The 17,804-nt window shown below is 45.5% G+C and overlaps 1 protein-coding gene across 2 annotated transcripts in view; it reads right to left on the minus strand.

The window, feature by feature from the left end:
• Nucleotides 1-17,804, minus strand: part of pdss2 (decaprenyl diphosphate synthase subunit 2) — a 165,898-nt gene that overhangs the window by 23,538 nt on the left and 124,556 nt on the right. For both annotated transcript variants that reach the window (XM_033021952.1, XM_033021953.1), the window contains exons 5-6: nucleotides 13,492-13,566; nucleotides 8,682-8,852 (exon numbers count right to left, since the gene is read on the minus strand). In XM_033021952.1, the coding sequence (XP_032877843.1) occupies nucleotides 8,682-8,852; nucleotides 13,492-13,566 (246 nt within the window). The remainder of the gene's footprint in view (nucleotides 1-8,681; nucleotides 8,853-13,491; nucleotides 13,567-17,804) is intronic.

A 17,804-nucleotide genomic window follows, 5' to 3' on the forward strand; every position in this document is an offset into this window, starting at 1 on the left:
GCAATTCTATTCCTGAACAGCTCTGCTTCGGTCAACAAGGGCGGCACGGTGACGCAGCGGTAGAGTTGCTGCCTTACAGCGCCAGAGACCCATCCTGACTATGGGTGCTGTCTGTATGTTCTCCCCGTGACCACATAGGTGTTTTCTGGGTTCTCTGGTTTCCCCCTACATTCCAAAGACTACCGCTTTGTAGTTTAATTGGCTTGATATGTGTAAATTGTCCGCAGTATGTGTAGGATAGTGTTAATGTTCGGGGATCGCTGATCGGCATGGACTTGGTGGATTGAAGGGCCTGCTTCTGTTCTGTATCTCTAAACTAAACAAATCAACTCTGCTTGGGTCACCTCTCACAGCGGTAGAGTTCGTGCTCACAGTGCCAGAGAACTGGGTTCGATCCTGACTATGGGTGCTCTCTGTACAGAGTTTATACATTCTCCCTGTGATCACATGGGTTTTCTCCAGATGCTCCGGTTTCCTCCCACATTCTAAAGACGTACAGGTTTAATAATAATAATAATAATGAATAATGAGTACGTTTATTGTCCAAGTATTCACATACAAGGAATTTGCCTTGGTGCTCTGCCCGCAAGTGACAACGACATAAAGTGACAGTTAAGAATGACAAATAAAACATTAAATGGTAATAATAAAACATTATTGATTAAACATGTGAATTAAATAAAATACCAGAGCAAAAGAAGGCTACAGATTTTTGGTTATTGAGTAGAGCTACTACTCGTGGAAAAAAGCTGTTTTATGTCTGGCTGTGGCAGCTTTGACAGTCCGGAGTCGCCTTCCAGAGGGAAGTGATTCAAAGAGTTTGTGGCCAGGGTGATAGGGGTCAGAGATCATCTTGCCCGCTCGCTTCCTGGCCCTTGCAGTGTGCAGTTCATCAATGGAGGGAAGGTTGCAGCCAATAACCTTCTCAGTTGATCGGACGATTCGCTGCAGCCTCCGGATTTCGTGCTTGGTGGCTGAGCCAAACCAGACCATGATGGAGAAAACTCTGTGATGACCGTATATGGAATTGGACCATCATTGCCTGTGGCAGATTGTGTTTCCTCAGCTGCCTCAGGAAGTACATCCTCTGTTGTGCCTTTTTGACTGTGGAGTCGAAGGCACCCCCCCATTTAAGGTCCTTGGAGATGATGGTTCCCAGGAACATAAAGACTCCACAGGGGTGACTGTAGTGTTGTTGATTTGTTTAAGAAGGAACTGCAGATGCTGAAAATTTGAATGTAGACAAAAATGCTGGAGAAACTCAGCGGGTGAGGCAGCATCTATAGAGCGAAGGAAATAGGCAACGTTTCGTGTCGAGACCCTTCTTCAGACTGATGTGAGGGTGGGGGGTGGGGAAGAAGAAAGGAAGAGGCAGACAGTGGGCTGTGGGAGAGCTGGAAAGGGGAGGGGAAAGAAGGAGAAAGCAGGGACTACCTGAAATTAGAGAAGTCAAAGTTCATAGCACTGGGGTGTAAACTACACAAGCCAAATATGAGGTGCTGCTCCTCCAATTTACGGTGGGACTCACTCTGGCCATGGAGGAGGCCCAGGACAGGAAGGTTGGATTTGGAATGGAAGGGGGAGTTGAAGTGCTGGCCCAGGACAGGAAGGTTGGATTTGGAATGGGAGGGGGAGCTGAACCACTGGGAGATCAGGTTGGTTATTGCAAACTGAGCGGAGGTGTTGGGCAAATCAATCGCCAAGCCTACGCTTGGCCTCACCGATGTAGAGCAGCTGACACCTAGAGCAGCGGATGTAATAGATGATGTTGGAGGTGATGCAGGTGAACCTCTGCCGCACCTGGAAAGACTGCCTGGGTCCTTGAATGGAGTCAAGGGGGGAGGTAAAGCGACAAGTGTAGCATTTCCTGCGGTTGCAAGGGAAAGTGCCAGGAGAGGGGGTGGTTTGGGTGGGAAGGGACGAATTGACCAGGGAGTTACGGAGGGAGCGGGCTCTGCGGAAAGCTGAGAAGGAAGGAGATGGGAAGATGTGGCCAGGGATGGTTGATGGTGAGTGGGGTGAGAGGAGGAGGAGCTCTCCGTAAGTCTATCAATTCCACTGTCTTAAGAGCATTGAGCTCCAGGTTATTGCGATGGCACCAGGACACCAGCTTTGACACTTCCTGTCTGTAGGCTGATTCCTCCCCATCCTGGATCAGTCCAATCAGGGTTGTGTCGTCCGCAAACTTGAGAAGCTTGACAGAGGAGTCAGTGGAGGTGCAGTCATTGGTGTAGAGAGAGTAGAGGAGAGAGGAGAGTACGCATCCTTGCGGTGCTCCTATGCTGAGGGTTTACGGGTCCGAGATGTGCTTTCCCAGCCTCACATGCTGCTTCCTGTCTGTCAGGAAGCTGGTGATTCATCGACAGAGAGGTTCAGGCACAGTCAACTTGGAAAGTTTGGAGTGTAGTAGCCCTGGCACAATGGTGTTGAATGCAGAGATAAAATCAACAACAAAAATCCTCGCATACCCTGGCGGTCTAGGTGCTGGAGGATGAAGTGCAGGCCCAGGTTGACTGTATCATCCACAGATCTATTGGCCCGATATGCAAACTGCAGAGTGTCCAGCAGGGGGTTGTGATATTTTACAGCTTGGCCAGCACAAGCCTTTTAAGGGCCTTTATGACTACAGAGGTCAGTGCGACAGGCCTGTAGTCCTTAAAACCAGTAATCCTTGCCTTTTTGGGTACAGGGACAATAGTGGAGACTTTGAAGCAGGCAGAGACAGTATAGGTTTGCAGGGACTGGTTGAAAATGTATGTAGACCGGTGCCAGTTGTTCAGTACAGAGCTTGAGAGTAGAACCATTGTTCGGTCCTGGAGATTTCCGGCTTTTCTGTCTTCTGAACAGCCTTTCCACCTACTCTATTTTTATTGTTGATGATAGAGAAGTGATGTTGTGCTGCACGGAGGGGATGGGTAATTGGGTGTGAAGTGGTGATTGGAGAGGGGTGGGTGGAAAAGGGTCCAGTCTTTTCAGGTTTGTAAGTTAATTGGCTTCTGTAAATTGTCCCAAGTGTGTGGGACAGTACGAGTGATCGTGGTCGGTGGGCCAAAGGGCCTGTTTCCACACTGTAGCACTAAACTAAACTAAATAAAACTTTGGCCTCCGTCAATTGCAAAAGTCAGAACACATTACAACACTTCAAAAACCCTGCATAGCCACTAAGTGCAGAGGAAGGGTTGTGTAAGGCACTACATAAATGCCAAGTCATCCAAGTTAAACTAAACATTTATTGCAGGCAGATAAACGATTAAAAACTACACAAGTAGGCACGAGGAACTGTAGTTGCTGGTTTACAAAAATAAGTTACTGCTGCAGTAACTCAGCGGGTCAGGCAGCACCTGTGGAGAACATGGATAGGTGATGTTTCATAGAGTGCTGGAGTAACTCAGCGGGTCAGGCAGCATCTCTGGAGAACATGGATAGGTGACGTTTCACAGAGTGTTAAAGTAACTCAGCGGGTCAGGCAGCATCTCTGGAGAACATGGATGGGTGACGTTTCACAGAGCGCTGGAGTAACTCAGAGGGTCAGGCAGCATCTCTGGAGAACATGGATAGGTGACGTTTCACAGAGAGCTGGAGTAATTCAGCGGGTCAGGCAGCATCTCTGGAGAACACAGATAGGTGACATAGAACATAGAACAACACAGCGCAGGAACAGGTCCTTTGTCCCACAATGTCTGTGCTGAACATGATGCCAAGACCAACTCTTATCTACCTGCAAATCCACCTCCATTCCCTGTATATACTTGTGCCTAGCCATAAGTCTCCTAAACGCCACTATCGTATCTGCCTCCATCGCCTCCACTGGCAGCGCATTCCAGGCACCCACCAAACTCTGTGTAAAATGAAATTGCCTTACACATCTCCTTTAAACCTTGCCCCTCTCACCTTAAAGCTATGTCATCCTGATGTTGGGGGAGTCCAGAACCAGAGGCCACAGTTTAAGAATAAGGGGTAAGTCATTTAGAACGTAGATGAGGAAAAACTTTTTCACACAGAGGGTTGCGAATCTGTGGAATTCTCTGCCTCAGAAGGCAGTGGAGGCCAATTTTCTGGATACTTTCAAGAGAGAGTTAGAGCTCTTGAAGATAGAGGAGTCAGGGGATATGGGGAGAAGGTGGGAACGGGGTTCTGATTGTGGATGATCAGCCATGATCACAGTGAATGGCGGTACTGGCTCGAAGGGCCGAATGGCCTACTCCTGCACCTATTGTCTATTGTCTGTTTGATATTTCCATCTTAGGGGAAAAAATTCTGATTGTCCACCCGATCTATGCCCGAAACATTGCATATCCATGTGTTCCAGAGATGTTGCCTGACCAGCTGAGTAATTCCAGCACTTTGTGTTTTTCTTTTAAAAACCATAACATTAGACATATTCAACATTAAATTCACTGGTTAGGTTGTATTTTTTTAACAATATGAGATGTTTGACTCTAAAGATAACTTGAGAAGATAATTTTTGCATGGAATGAGACTACTCGGGAATTAATACGATCGCTTCCTTTCCCCGAAGGCAAGAAAATGGGAGTGGTGTGTGGGAGGGGGGGGGGAAAGGAATGTTAATAACAATCTATTGTCATGGAAGATAGACACAAAATGCTGGAGTAACTCAGCGGGACAGAGCATTGTGAGTGTATCTTCGGTGTAAACCAGCATCTGTAGTTCTATCCTATACACTGCATTGTCATTAATATCGAGAGCAAGAGATTTTGTCTAACTTCTCCTTTTAGTGTCAATATCAGTTCAGTTCAGTTTCGTTTAGTTTATTGTCACGTGTACCGAGGTATAGCGAAAAGCTTTTGTTGCCTGATAACCAGTCAGCGAAAAGACAATACATGATTACAATTGAGCCGTCCACAGTGTACAGATACATGATACAATTTAGTGCAAGATAAAGCCAGGAAAGTCTGATCAAAGATAGCCGGAGTGTCCCCGATGAGGTAGATAGTAGTTCAGTACTGCTTTCTAGTTGTTGGTAGGATGGTTCAGTAGCCTGATACTGAGGGGTAACTTTTTTATACAAAGTGTGGCGGGGGTGTATGGAACGAGACGAGGAAACACTTTTTTTCACAGAGAGTGGTGAGTCTGTGGAATTCTCTGCCTCAGAGGGCAGTGAAGGCAGGTTCTCTGGATACTTTCAAGAGAGAGCTAGATAGGGTTCTTAAAAATAGCGGAATCTGGGGAGAAGGCAGGAACGGGGTACTGATTGGGGATGATCAGCCATGATCACATTGAATGGCGGTGCTGGCTCGAAGGGCCGAATGGCCTACTCCTGCGTCTATTGTCTTTTGATAACAGCTGATAAGTAACTGTCCATGAATCTGGAGGTGTGTGTTTTCACACGTCTATACCTTTAGCCTAATGGGAGAAGGAAACCTGTGCTGTAACTGATATACAAATATGTTTAATGTTTTATGTGTCATTCCTAACTGTCACTGTTTGTCATGTTGTCACTTGCGGGCGGAGCACCCAGGCAAATTCCTTGTATGTGAATAATTGGCCGATAAACGTATTCATTCATTCATTCCTTCATTCATTCACTCATTCATTCATTCAATTTCCACGACAAGTATTCTATCAGTTGCCTCGCTTTCTGTCGGGACAGTTGTTGAACATAGAGATAAATCTCAACAGCAGTACCAATGCAGTTATGGATCAGCTTTCATACATCATTATTACAATGAATTAGATCTACATTTAAAAGGATACATTTAAATCAGAGGAATAGATTGGGTAGACACACAGACTCTCTTGCCCAGGGTAGGGTAAACCAAGAACCAAAGACATAAGTTTTTGGGGGTGGGGGTGGTGGGAAGGAAAGATTGAATAGGAACCTGCGGGGTAACTTTTTTATACAAAGGGTGGTGGGGGTGTATGGAACGAGCTGCCCGGGGAGGTAGTTGAGGCAGGTACTATCGCAAGGATTAAGAAACATTTAGATACGTACATGGATAGGATAGGATAGAATGGGAAAAACATTTTTCACACAGAGAGTGGTGAATCTCTGGAATTCTCTGACACAGAAGGTAGTTGTGGCCAGTTCATTGGCTATATTTAAGAGGGAGTTAGATGTGGCCCTTGTGGCTAAAGGTATCATGGGGTATGGAGAGAAGGCAGGTACAGGATACTGAGTTGGATGATCAGCCATGATCATATTGAATGGCGGTGCAGGCTCGAAGGGCCGAATGGCCTACTCCTGCACCTATTTTCTATGTTTCTATGTTTCTATGATAGGTTTAGAGGGATATGGGCGTAATACAGGCAGGTGGGACTCGTGTAGATGGGACATGTTGGCCGGTGTGTGTAAGTTGGGCCGAAGGGCCTGTTCCATGCCTTAAGATTCTATGTCTGTATTTGCAGCCTTTCAACACAATACAAATTTGGAGCCACCAGTTTGTGGTCTGTAGTGTCACACAAATCATTAGATTCACAGTCATGGGATCACACAGCATGGAAACAGGCCCACCCTGCCCAACTTGCCCACAGCAGCCAACATGTCCCAGCTACACTAGTTCCACCTGCCTGAGTTAGGCCCATATCCCTCCAAACCTGTCCTATCCATGTACCTGTCTAAATGTTTCTGAAATATTTAGGAAAACATTTTGTACCTGCCTCAACTACGTCTTCTGGCAGCTCGTTGCATAAACCTGCCGCCCTTTGTGTAAAATAGATGCCCCTCAGATTCCTATTTAATGTTACCCCCTCACCTTAAACCTGGTTCTTAATTCCCCTACTCTGGGTAAAAGACTCTGTGCATTCAGCCTATCTCAAGGATTCCCAACCTGGGGTTCATTTACCCCCAGGGGGTACATTTTGCCTACCCAGGGGGTAAATTTGTTGATTCTGGATTTGTACACATTTCTTTCTCATTGACTGACAGTGTTTGGTGGGGACGATGACAGAAGGCTCCTCATGGTGATCCCCGGAAACGACGTCACGCTGCACTCAGTGATGCGTCGGGCGACTAATTCTGTCAACATGTTGGACGACGACGGAAGCCGTCTGACACACTATGCGTCGTCTGACACACGACGTGTTTGGTTCTGGTATACCGGTATCTGTTCATCATTAGTTGTTCATAAATAAGTGAAATCACATTCTGGAGACCTGGTGAGACCACATCTGGAGTATTGTGTACAGTTTTGGTCTCCTGATTTGAGGAAGGACATCCTTGTGATTGAGGCAGTGCAGCGTAGGTTCACGAGATTGATCCCTGGGATGGCGGGACTGTCATATGAGGAAAGATTGAAAAGACTAGGCTTGTATTCATTGGAGTTTAGAAGGATGAGGGGATATCTTATAGAAACATATAAAATTATAAAAGGACTGGACAAGCTAGATGCAGGAAAAATGTTCCCAATGTTGGGCGAGTCCAGAACCAGGGGCCACAGTCTTAGAATAAAGGGGAGGTCATTTAAGACTGAGGTGAGAAAAACGTTTTCACCCAGAGAGTTGTGAATTAAAGGAATTCCCTGCCACAGAGGGCAGTGGAGGCCACTTCACTGGATGGATTTAAAAGATAGTAAGATAGAGCTCTAGGGGCTAGTGGAGTCAAGGGATATGGGGAGAAGGGAGGCACGGGTTATTGATAGGGGACGATCAGCCATGATCACAATGAATGGCGGTGCTGGCTCGAAGGGCCGAATGGCCTCCTCCTGCACCTATTTTCTATGTTTCTATGTTTCTACATCTATGTTTCTATAAAATAACATTGTTATGTGCTATTAAAGTTGCCAGGGGTAAACCAGGGACAAAAAAGTTGCCATGGACGAAAAAGGTTGGGAACCCCTGGCCTATCTGTTCCTTTTCATGATCTTATACACCTGTAGAAGATCACCTCTCATCTTCCTGTGCTCCCAAAGAATAAAGTCCTACCCTGCTCAACCCTCTACTTCTGGCAACATCCTCGTAAATCGTTTCCGCACCCGTTCCAGCTTAACAACATCGTTACAAATGACTCAGTAAATTTCTCATTCGCGAATAGTTTAGTTTAGAGATACAGTGTGGAACCAGGCCCATCAGCCCACTGAGTCCATGCCGACTAGCAATCACCGGTAGACTAATTCTATCCTACACACTCGGCACAATTTCCAGAAGCCAATTAACCTACAAACCATCAGGTCTTTCGAATGTGGGAGAAAACCAAAGCACCCGGAGAAAACCCACGCAGTCACAGGGAGAATGTGCAAACTCCGTATAGACAGCACCTGTAGTCAGGATGGAACCTGGGTCTCCGGCGCTGCGTCACAGTAGAGTAGAGTAGAGTACTGCGTCTGCAGTAGAGTTGCTGCCTCACAGTGCCAGTGATCCGAGTTCGATCCTGACTACGGATGCTGTCTGTATGGAGTTTGTACGTTCTCCCCGTGACCTGCGTGGGTTTTCTCCGGGTGCTCCTGTTTCCTCCCACACTCCAAAGACGTGCAGGTTTGTAGGTTGATTGACTGCCGTGAAAATTGTAAATTGTCCGTGGTGTGTAGTGTGTAGGATAGTGTGAGTGTACGGGTGTTCGTTGGTCGGCGCGGACACAGTGGGCCAAAGGGCCTGTTTCCACGCTGTATCTCCAAACTAAACCATACTAAACGTCGTTACAAATGACTCCGTAAATTTCTCATTTGTGAATGTTTGTGAGTGGAATGGTTTAATTGCGTTGCTTTACGCAGTGATACTCTGCTTACCTTGTGGGCTAAAGACATGTGCTTGCCATAGCGAAAGGCCATCTCCTGAAGGGCAGTGTCGTGCTTGGCTAGTTGCATTGCCCCCTGGCAACACTTGGCCAGCAGGGCTCCGTGAGATAGAAACGTCCGCTTCGCCCACTTAGTCATCGGGATGTCATCTGTTACCTTCTCCTGAGAGTAAATATAATCAATGATCATTGCCACTACATTGTAAATGAGCCGAGAAACACAACTCTACGTTCTGGAATACCATTGGCTCTAAATGGCTTCCAATTCACCTAAGTGACACACACATAGAACATGGGACATTTGAGACAAAAAATGCTGGAGTAACTCAACAGGTCAGGCAGCATCTCTAGAGAACATCGCCTATCCATGTTCTCCAGAGATACTGCCTGACCCACTGAGTTACTGCAGTACTCCAGGGCTGAGTTGAATCCAGTTGAACATCCAATCCTAAAATAATTTGTTTTAATTATTTTTTCAAGGCATAGTATCTAAAGCAACTGGCATCATATTTGGAGTCACGACACTCAGAGGATAGAATCATAGAATCATAGAAAGTAGGTGTGAGAGTAGACCACCAGGTCCGTCGAGCCCGCACCGCCATTCGCTCATGGCTGAACACTAAACAGACACACTTACCCACAAACAGTAGACACAAGACACAGAACACAAGACACTACCCTCCCCTTTATACCGCTATCACCCCTCTCCACCCCAAGAACCGCGTGATCTCCTGGGGGAGGCAAAAAACCGGATAAAAACCCAGGTCCAATTCGGGAAAAAAATCCGGGAAATTCCTCTCCGACCCCAATCCAGGCGATCGACACTTGTCCAGGAGATCACTCAGGTCTTACTATACTAACCATACCTAGGTCCATATCCCTGCCCTCTCCCCGTAGCCCCTTATCCCCTTGGCAGCCAAAAAACCATCTATTTTTGACTTAAATATATTTAACGTTTCTGCTTCCACTGCTCCCTGGGGCAGTGAATTCCACAAACTAACCACCCTCTGGGTGAAGAAGTTCTTCCTCATCTCAGTTTTAAAAGAGCCCCCCCTCACTCTGCAACTATGTCCCCTAGTTCTAGCCTCCCTGATCATTGGGAACATCCTTGGTGCATCCACCCGATCAAGGCCCCTCACGATCTTATATGTTTCAATGAGATCGCCAGGATGGTGGGTGTACGGATCGAACTCCTAAAGGGGCTAATTGAGGAAGGTACGATTGCATTTAAAAGGGACTTGGACAGCTATGGAGAAGCACGGTGGCGCAGCAGTAGAGTTGCAGCCTTACAGCGCAGGAGACCAGCGTTCGATCCTGACTACGAGTGATGACTGCACGCAGTTTGTACATTCTCCTCGTGACCTGCGTGGGTTTTCACCGGAAGCTCCGGTTTCCTCCCATTCTCCAAAGACGTACAGGTTTGTAGATTAATTGGCTTGATAACATTGTAAAATTGTCCCCAGTGTGTGTAGGATAGTGTTTGCGTGCGGGGATGGCTGGTTGGCATGGGCTCCGTGGGCCCAAGGGCCTGTTTCCGCGCTGTATTCTCTAAACTAAACATTGTAGATGAGCCAAGAAACACAGCTCTATGTTCTGGTGCAACATTCAGTCTAAATGGCTTCCACTTCAGATAAGTGACATGAACATCGAACACAGGACAGTGGAGACACAGATTGCTGGAGTAACTCAGCGGGTCAGGCAGCATCAGGTACATAGTTGGTTGAAAGTAGCACCACAGGTAGATAGGGTGGTCAAAAAGGTTTTTGGCACATTTAGACAGGTACATGGATAGGGAAGGTTTAAAGGGATGTGGGACAAAAGCAGGCAGGTAGGACTAGTGTCAATGGGACATGTAGGTTGGTATGGGCAAGTTGTTTCTCTGCTGTATGACTCTATAACGTTCCATCTTCTACACTCAATACCCTGACTGATGACGGCCAATATGCAAAAGACAATGAGGTAACGAAGGACGGGAGAAGAGGTGGAAAAGGTGCATGTGCAGGAAGGAACTACAGATGCTGGTTTATACTGAAGATAGACACAAAGTGCTGGAGTAACACAGCAGGTCAGGTTGCATCTCTGGAGAAAAGGAATTGATGATGTTTTGGGTCATAACATTTCTTCAGACTGAAAGTGGGGGGGGGGGGGGGGATTAGTACACTTGAGAAAAGGCCAGAACAAATCAGGGCTGGCAACAGATGACCTCAGGAAGGGTGGCACCTATAATGGCCCATTGTTGGCTGGGGAAGGTGTGAAAACAAAATGGATACAAGGATGTGAACAGTGGAACTGGTAGGATGACCAAGAGATGACCTGTGTGGCAGGTGGGAGTGGACAAAGACAAGAGTCAAGAGTGTTTTATTGTCATATGGCCCAGATAGAACCATGAAATTCTTACTTGCAGCAGCACAACAGAATATGTAAACATAGTACACTGGAGACAATAGACAATAGACCATAGACAATAGGTGCAGGAGTAGACCATTCGGCCCTTCGAGCCAGCACCGTCATTCAATGTGATCATGGCTGATCATCCCAAATCAGTACCCTGTTCCTGCCTTCCCATATCCCCTAACTCTGCTATTTTTAAGAGCCCTATCTAGCTTTCTCTTGAAAGTATCCAGAGAACCTGCCTCCACCACCCTCTGAGGCAGAAAATTCCACAGACTCACCACTCTCTGTGAGAAAAAGTGTTCCCTTGTCTCCGTTCTAAATGGCTTACTCCCTATTCTTAAACTGTGGCCCCTGGTTCTAGACTCCCCCAACATATGGAACATGTTTCCTGCCTCTAGCGTGTCCAAACCCTTAACTACAATCTTATATGTTTCAAGGAGATTCCCTCTCATCCTTCTAAACTCCAGAGTATACAAGCCCAGCTGCTCCATTCCCTCAGCATATGACAGTTCCGCCATCCCGGGAATTAACCGTGTAAACCTACACTGCACTCCCTCAATAGCAAGAATGTCCTTCCTCCAATACTCCAGGTGTGGTCTCACTAGGGCTCTGTGCAACTGCAGTAGGACCTCTTTGCTCCTATATTCGATTCCTCTTGTTATAAAGGCCAACTGTAAATAATATAATGAGAAAAAAAGTTCAGCGTGTGTATATTCACGTTGTGTGTGTGTGTGTGTGTATGTGAGTAAATACAATCTGAACTTTAAAAAAAATGTATATATTCTTACACAGGCACACAAACATACATAAACATACAAACAAACAATAATAATGCAATAATAGTCTATGTAGTTCAGAGCTTATTGGTGGTTGTCGTGTTTAATAGCCTGATGGCTGTCGGGAAGAAGCTGCTCCTGAACCTGGACATTACAGTTTTCAGGCTTCTGTACCTTCTTCCCGGTGGCAGGAGTGAAATGAGAGCGTGGCCAGGACGGTGTGGGTCTCTGATGATGCTGGCTGCCTTTTTGAGGCAGCGACTCCTGTAAGTCCCTTCGATGGTGGGGAGGTCAGTACCCAAAGAACACAGATGGATGGAAAATATATTTTCCCCTCTCAGCAGATGTGATATTTAATTTGGTTATTGCATTTAGAATTATTTGCTTTCCTAGTGGAGAGACTTTGTGTGTGATTATTTAATGGGTTTTTAAGAAAATTTACAATTAATCTTTCACACACAAAGCTGCAAGATCAACTTCCCGATGAATTTGTATCCGATTGTATATAACGACATCAACCCCATTCAATCTTTAAGTTTTATTTTTCCATAAATTATATTTTATTGGAATCATCTGTGAATTATAAACTAAATTCACAATTGGCACAACGACGTGAAATACAAGTCAAGGAGTGCACACTGAGTAAGCAAGTTATTTAATATCATCTCCCCAACCCGCATTTGAACGCACAACTAACTTTAGTTTTGTTTAGGGAAACAGCGTGGTAAACAGGTCCTTGGGCCCACCGAATCTGTGGCGACCAGCGATCCCCGCGTATTAACACCACCCTACACACACTAGGGACAATTTTACATTTGTTTAGAGATACAGTGAGGAAACAGGCCCTCGGGCACACCGAGTCCACACCAGCCAGCAATCCCCGCACCTCAACACTATCCTCCACTTGGGACAATTTACAAATTGACACCAAGCCAATTAACCTACAAACCTGTGCGTCTTTGGAATATGGGTGGAAACTAAAGTTCTCGGAAAGGCAGCCAGCATCATCGGAGACCCACACCACCCTGGCCACGCTCTCATTTCACTCCCGCCATAGGGAAGAAGGTACAGAAGCCTAAAAACTGTAATGTCCAGGTTCAGGAGTAGCTTCTTCCAGACAACCGTCAGGCTATTAAGCACCACAACCTCCAAATAAGCTAGGCACTACATAGACGGGTGATGGACACAAAATGTTGGAGTAGCTCAGTGGGACAGGCAACATCTGTGGAAAAAAGGAGCATGTGACGTTTCGGGTCTGGACTCTTATTCAGACTGAGAGTCAGGGGAGAGGAAACTAGAGGTATGAAAAGGTACAGAACTAATCAGAGCCGGCACCGATGATCAAAGAGCCAACAATGGTCCATTGTTCCTTCTCTCCAGAGATGTTGCCTCACCCGCTGAGTTACTCCAGCATTTTGTGTCTACTTTCGATTTAAACCAGCATCTGCAGTTCTTTCTTACACAAGGTTTCAACGGGTATGGGCCAAACGCAGGCAGGTGGGACTGGTGGAGATGCAGCTCAGTCGGCAAGGACAAGTTGGGTTGAAGGACCTGTTTCCGTGCTGTGTGGCTCCGTATCATACACAACATTCCTCAAATAGTTGCAAAAGAAATTGAACAAAAAAAAATTACCTCATCAAATCCAGAATTTTCGTAATAAACACCTTGAACTAAGTCTCCAATTGCGCTTGATACAAGCTCCACAACCTGCAGAAAGAAACAAGGACACCATTTAGTCTCACGAAGGCAGTCTCTATCACTCAATGAAATTCTACATATTCTGGCTTATTTGTACATGACAATCAGAATCCACTGTACATACTCCACTTCCTCCAAACCATACGATACGATAGAACTTTATCTAGTTTAGTTCAGTTTAGAGATACAGCATGGAAACAGGCCCTTCGGCCCACCAAGTCCGCGCCGACCAGCGATCCCCGCACACTGACACTATGTAGTAAATGCCTACTATTTTCTGTGTGCTTAAGCAAAGCAAGAATTTCATTGTCCTATACAGGGACACATGACAATAAACTCACTTGAACTTGAACTATCCTACACACACTAGGGACAGTTTTTACATTGACTAAGTCAATTAACCTTATAAACCTGTACGTCTTTGGAGTGTGGGAGGAAACTGAAGATCTCGGAGAAACCCCACGCAGGTCACGGGGAGAACGTACAAACTCCATACAGACAGTACCCGTAGTCGGGATTGAACCCGGGTCTCCGGCGCTGCATTCGCTGTAAGGCAGCAACTCTACCCCTGCTCCACCGTGACCGCCCAGGATTTATCCCAGGAGGGAAATTAATCCCATCAATCATATCTTACATTGTTTTCATTCAAAACCCTGGTAGTTAAGTCCCCTAAGCCGCATTGTTCAAAAGATTAACAATTGCGAAGAGCGCCTCACACGAAGTGAATTACTATATAAAATTACTACATGATATGATCAATTTTACTCCTTCCTTAATTTCAGAGAGTACAACTAGTAATAGAATGTGCCAACTTACGAACAGATTGAATTCATATTATTTATCTTGAGAAATCAGTCATAGAGTGATACAGTGCGGAAACAGGCCGTTTGGCCCAACTTGCCCACACCGGCCAACAATGTCCAGCTACAATAGTCCCACTTGCCTGCACTTCATCCATACCTGCCTGCGTTTGGCCCATATCTCTCCAAACCTGTCCTATCCATGTACCTGTCTAACTGTTTCTTAAACGTTGCTATAGTCCCAGTCTCAACTACCTCCTCTGGCAGCTTGTTTCATACACCCACCACCTTTGTGTGAAAAAGTGACCCCTCGGATTCCTATTAAATCTTTTCCCCTTCACCTTGAACCTATGTCCTCTGGTCCTCGATTGTCCTCTGGGCAAGACTTATCTATTCCTCTCATGATTGTGTACAGTTACATTAATAGAAACGATTTCGAGGTTTAAAGGTTTAGGTTTAAAAGGTTTAAAAGTGTAGGTTTAAAAGCTTATGGGCCAAATGCAAGCAAATGGGACTAGCATAAATGGGGCATCGTGATGGGCATGGACGAGATGGGCTGAAGGGCCTGTTTTCGTGCTGCATGACTATAAATAAATCTGAAAACAAAACTGCTCTTATTAATAAGGATTTTAAACAGTTTAATTTGCATCACATCAATACCGAATCAAGTAGATTTGTTAACTAATCATGCCTTGAGCATATTTCTTTTGGACTTAGTTTTGTCATTTGATGCACATACTGTATTGTCACTGGGAAAACAATCTGGTAGTATCATGTCACAGACTATGCAAGTGATTTCTTAGTAACTTTAATGCCTTTTTACATATAAACAAGGTTCATGTCATGGTCATGGGGACATAGAGCATAGAAGCAGGCACTTTGGCCCAACTTGCCCATGCCGACCAATATGCCCCATCTACATTAGTCCTACCTGCCCACATTTGGCCATTATCCCTCTCAAGCTGGAAACAACGAACTGCACATGCTGGTTTATACAAAAGGACAATAAACAGTAACTCAGTGGGTCAGACAGCAACTCTGGAGAACATGGATAGGTGGTGTTTCGGTTCGAGGCCCTTCTTCAGACTCTTCTTCAGTCTGAACTTTAGGCTTTAGAGATACAGAGTAGAATCAGGTTCTTCAGCCCGCCGAGTCCACGCCAACCACCAATCACCCCGTACACTAGCACTATCCTACACACTAGGGACCATGTACAATTTTACCAAAGCAAATTAACATAAAACCTGTACTTCTTTGGAGTGTTGGAGGAATCCGGAACACCTGGAGAATATCCAAGCTGTCACAGGGAGAACGTACAGACCCCCTGCAGATAGCACCCATTGCGCTGAACTATTGAATCCGGGTCTCTGGCGCTGTGATGCAGCAACTCTACCGCTGTACCGCCCCAAATGGTCTGGAAGAAGGGTTGCCATCGGCAAGTTGGGCTGAAGGGCCTGATTCCATGCTGAATGACTGTGACTCTCTGATCTGAAGAAGGATCCCGACTTGAATCGTCGTCTATCCATGTTCTCTGGAGACGCTGCCTGACCCGCTCCCTGCTTCCCTTTAAACCTCTTCTTGCAAACAAACGATACACATCTTTTACCAGCAAACCTGGTCCATTCAGTTTAAACAAAAATACTGCATTGTGCAGTGCAAAAACAGCAAGTGTTATAATTAAAAGCAGAAATATTAATTGCGCAACAAATTGACGTCAACCAGCACCACTGCCAGCAACTCTGAGCCGATCCTTTATATATTTTTAAACTCTTTCTCCCTTGAATCCAGAAGGTTTAAGTTTAGAGTCCAGAGTAAACACGGTTCTTAATCAGTCATGTTGCCCTTTGAGTAACCAGATCCTTGAGGAAATATAGTAGCAACATGAGATGCTGCTGTAACTCAAGGACAATGCCCCTACAGTGTTACCAGATGTGTTGTGTTATTTAACATGGGAATAGAGAAAATGCAGGTTTTTTTGGAAAGTATCAGATAAGCCCCATTCCCAAATCCGAACAGATTGAGTATCGCCAACAGGTCTATGAAGAACAGTAACCCAACTCCCAGCCAAGGATCGTGTTACAGTTCATACAGGCTACATCCCAAGATTCCACTGATGGCTGAGATACATAATACAAATCAATCAGTCGCAAAAATGTTATGGTTTGTGAAACGGTCTGTGCCGAGAGACTGGCAGAGTAACAGCCAGTGGTAATACGAAGAGGAATTCGCGAAGACACCAAGTCCTGTTCTAAATGTCAAAGTGATAGCATGAACTTCTAACAATGCACTGAGCTGTGGATAACTAGCTATTTTCTGCCTTCGCTGTAACACGAGACGCCACACAGTGCAAGCTGAGACCTTGTCCTCCTTCAGCAAAGATTCTGGCCAGCGTGAGAGAAGCCAACTTTACAAAAAAAAACTAAAGAACAAGGAAATGAAATTAAACGAAAGCAAGATCAACAGAAGTAAAATTGTAGATTTTATCACTTAGCTTGTCATTTGTGACGTGGCAGAACAATTGAGAATTTAATTACAATACGTTATAAATATCGGCATGCCTAACGCTCTTACCAAACTCCCAAGAGTTTAGAGATACAACGTGGAAACAGGCCCTTCGGCCCACCGAGTCCATTCCGACCAGCGATCACCCATCACCACGTACACCACCACAATCCTTTTAGAATCTTTACCGGAGCCAATTACCCTACACGTCTTTGGAGGGTGGGAGGAAACCAGAGCACCTGGAGAAAACCCACGCGGTCACAGGGAGAACGTACAAACTCCGTACAGACAACACCCGTAGTCAGGATCGAACCGGGGTCTCTGGCGCTGTGAGGCAGCAACTCTAACGCTGTACCACTGTGCCACCACAAGGACCTAATCAGATCTATAACCTAATCAAGCATCTTATTGCAGGAAGTATTACAAAATTTTGAACAAATCTTGTCTGAAACCTTAATTGAATATGAAGACTTTGACTTACATTTATTTCAAAGTTTGCATCCCAAAAGTTAGCACTGGCAATATTTCCCTCATGCTGAATGGAGTAGTTTAGGATTACTAACACAGGTCTTGTTTTGCAGGTGTCAGCAGGGTTGCAGGTGTCAGCAGTTACACGACTAATCCTCAGAGGGTTTCCCTTTGCTTTTAACAAACTACATATTTTCCACAACTTCACCTTGTCAATGCACAAATGACAGTCGATGAATTAATGTCAGAACACCGCAAAGGATCAAAGACGTCAAAAATTATTTCATACTAAAAATGGTTACATAATAGCCTCACTCCTTTTCCATTTAATTAGCTTCCACCTGTCCCTGAACATTGCCAATATGCCAATCTTATTAGGCTCTTGAGCTGGGCATGATTTATTCTTTGCCAATATCTCCCACTTAGAGATAACAGCTGCAGCACGGTGGCACAGCGGTACAGTTGCTGCCTTACAGC

The sequence above is a fragment of the Amblyraja radiata genome, chromosome 5 (assembly GCF_010909765.2).
Source record: "Amblyraja radiata isolate CabotCenter1 chromosome 5, sAmbRad1.1.pri, whole genome shotgun sequence".
NCBI lineage: Eukaryota > Metazoa > Chordata > Chondrichthyes > Rajiformes > Rajidae > Amblyraja > Amblyraja radiata.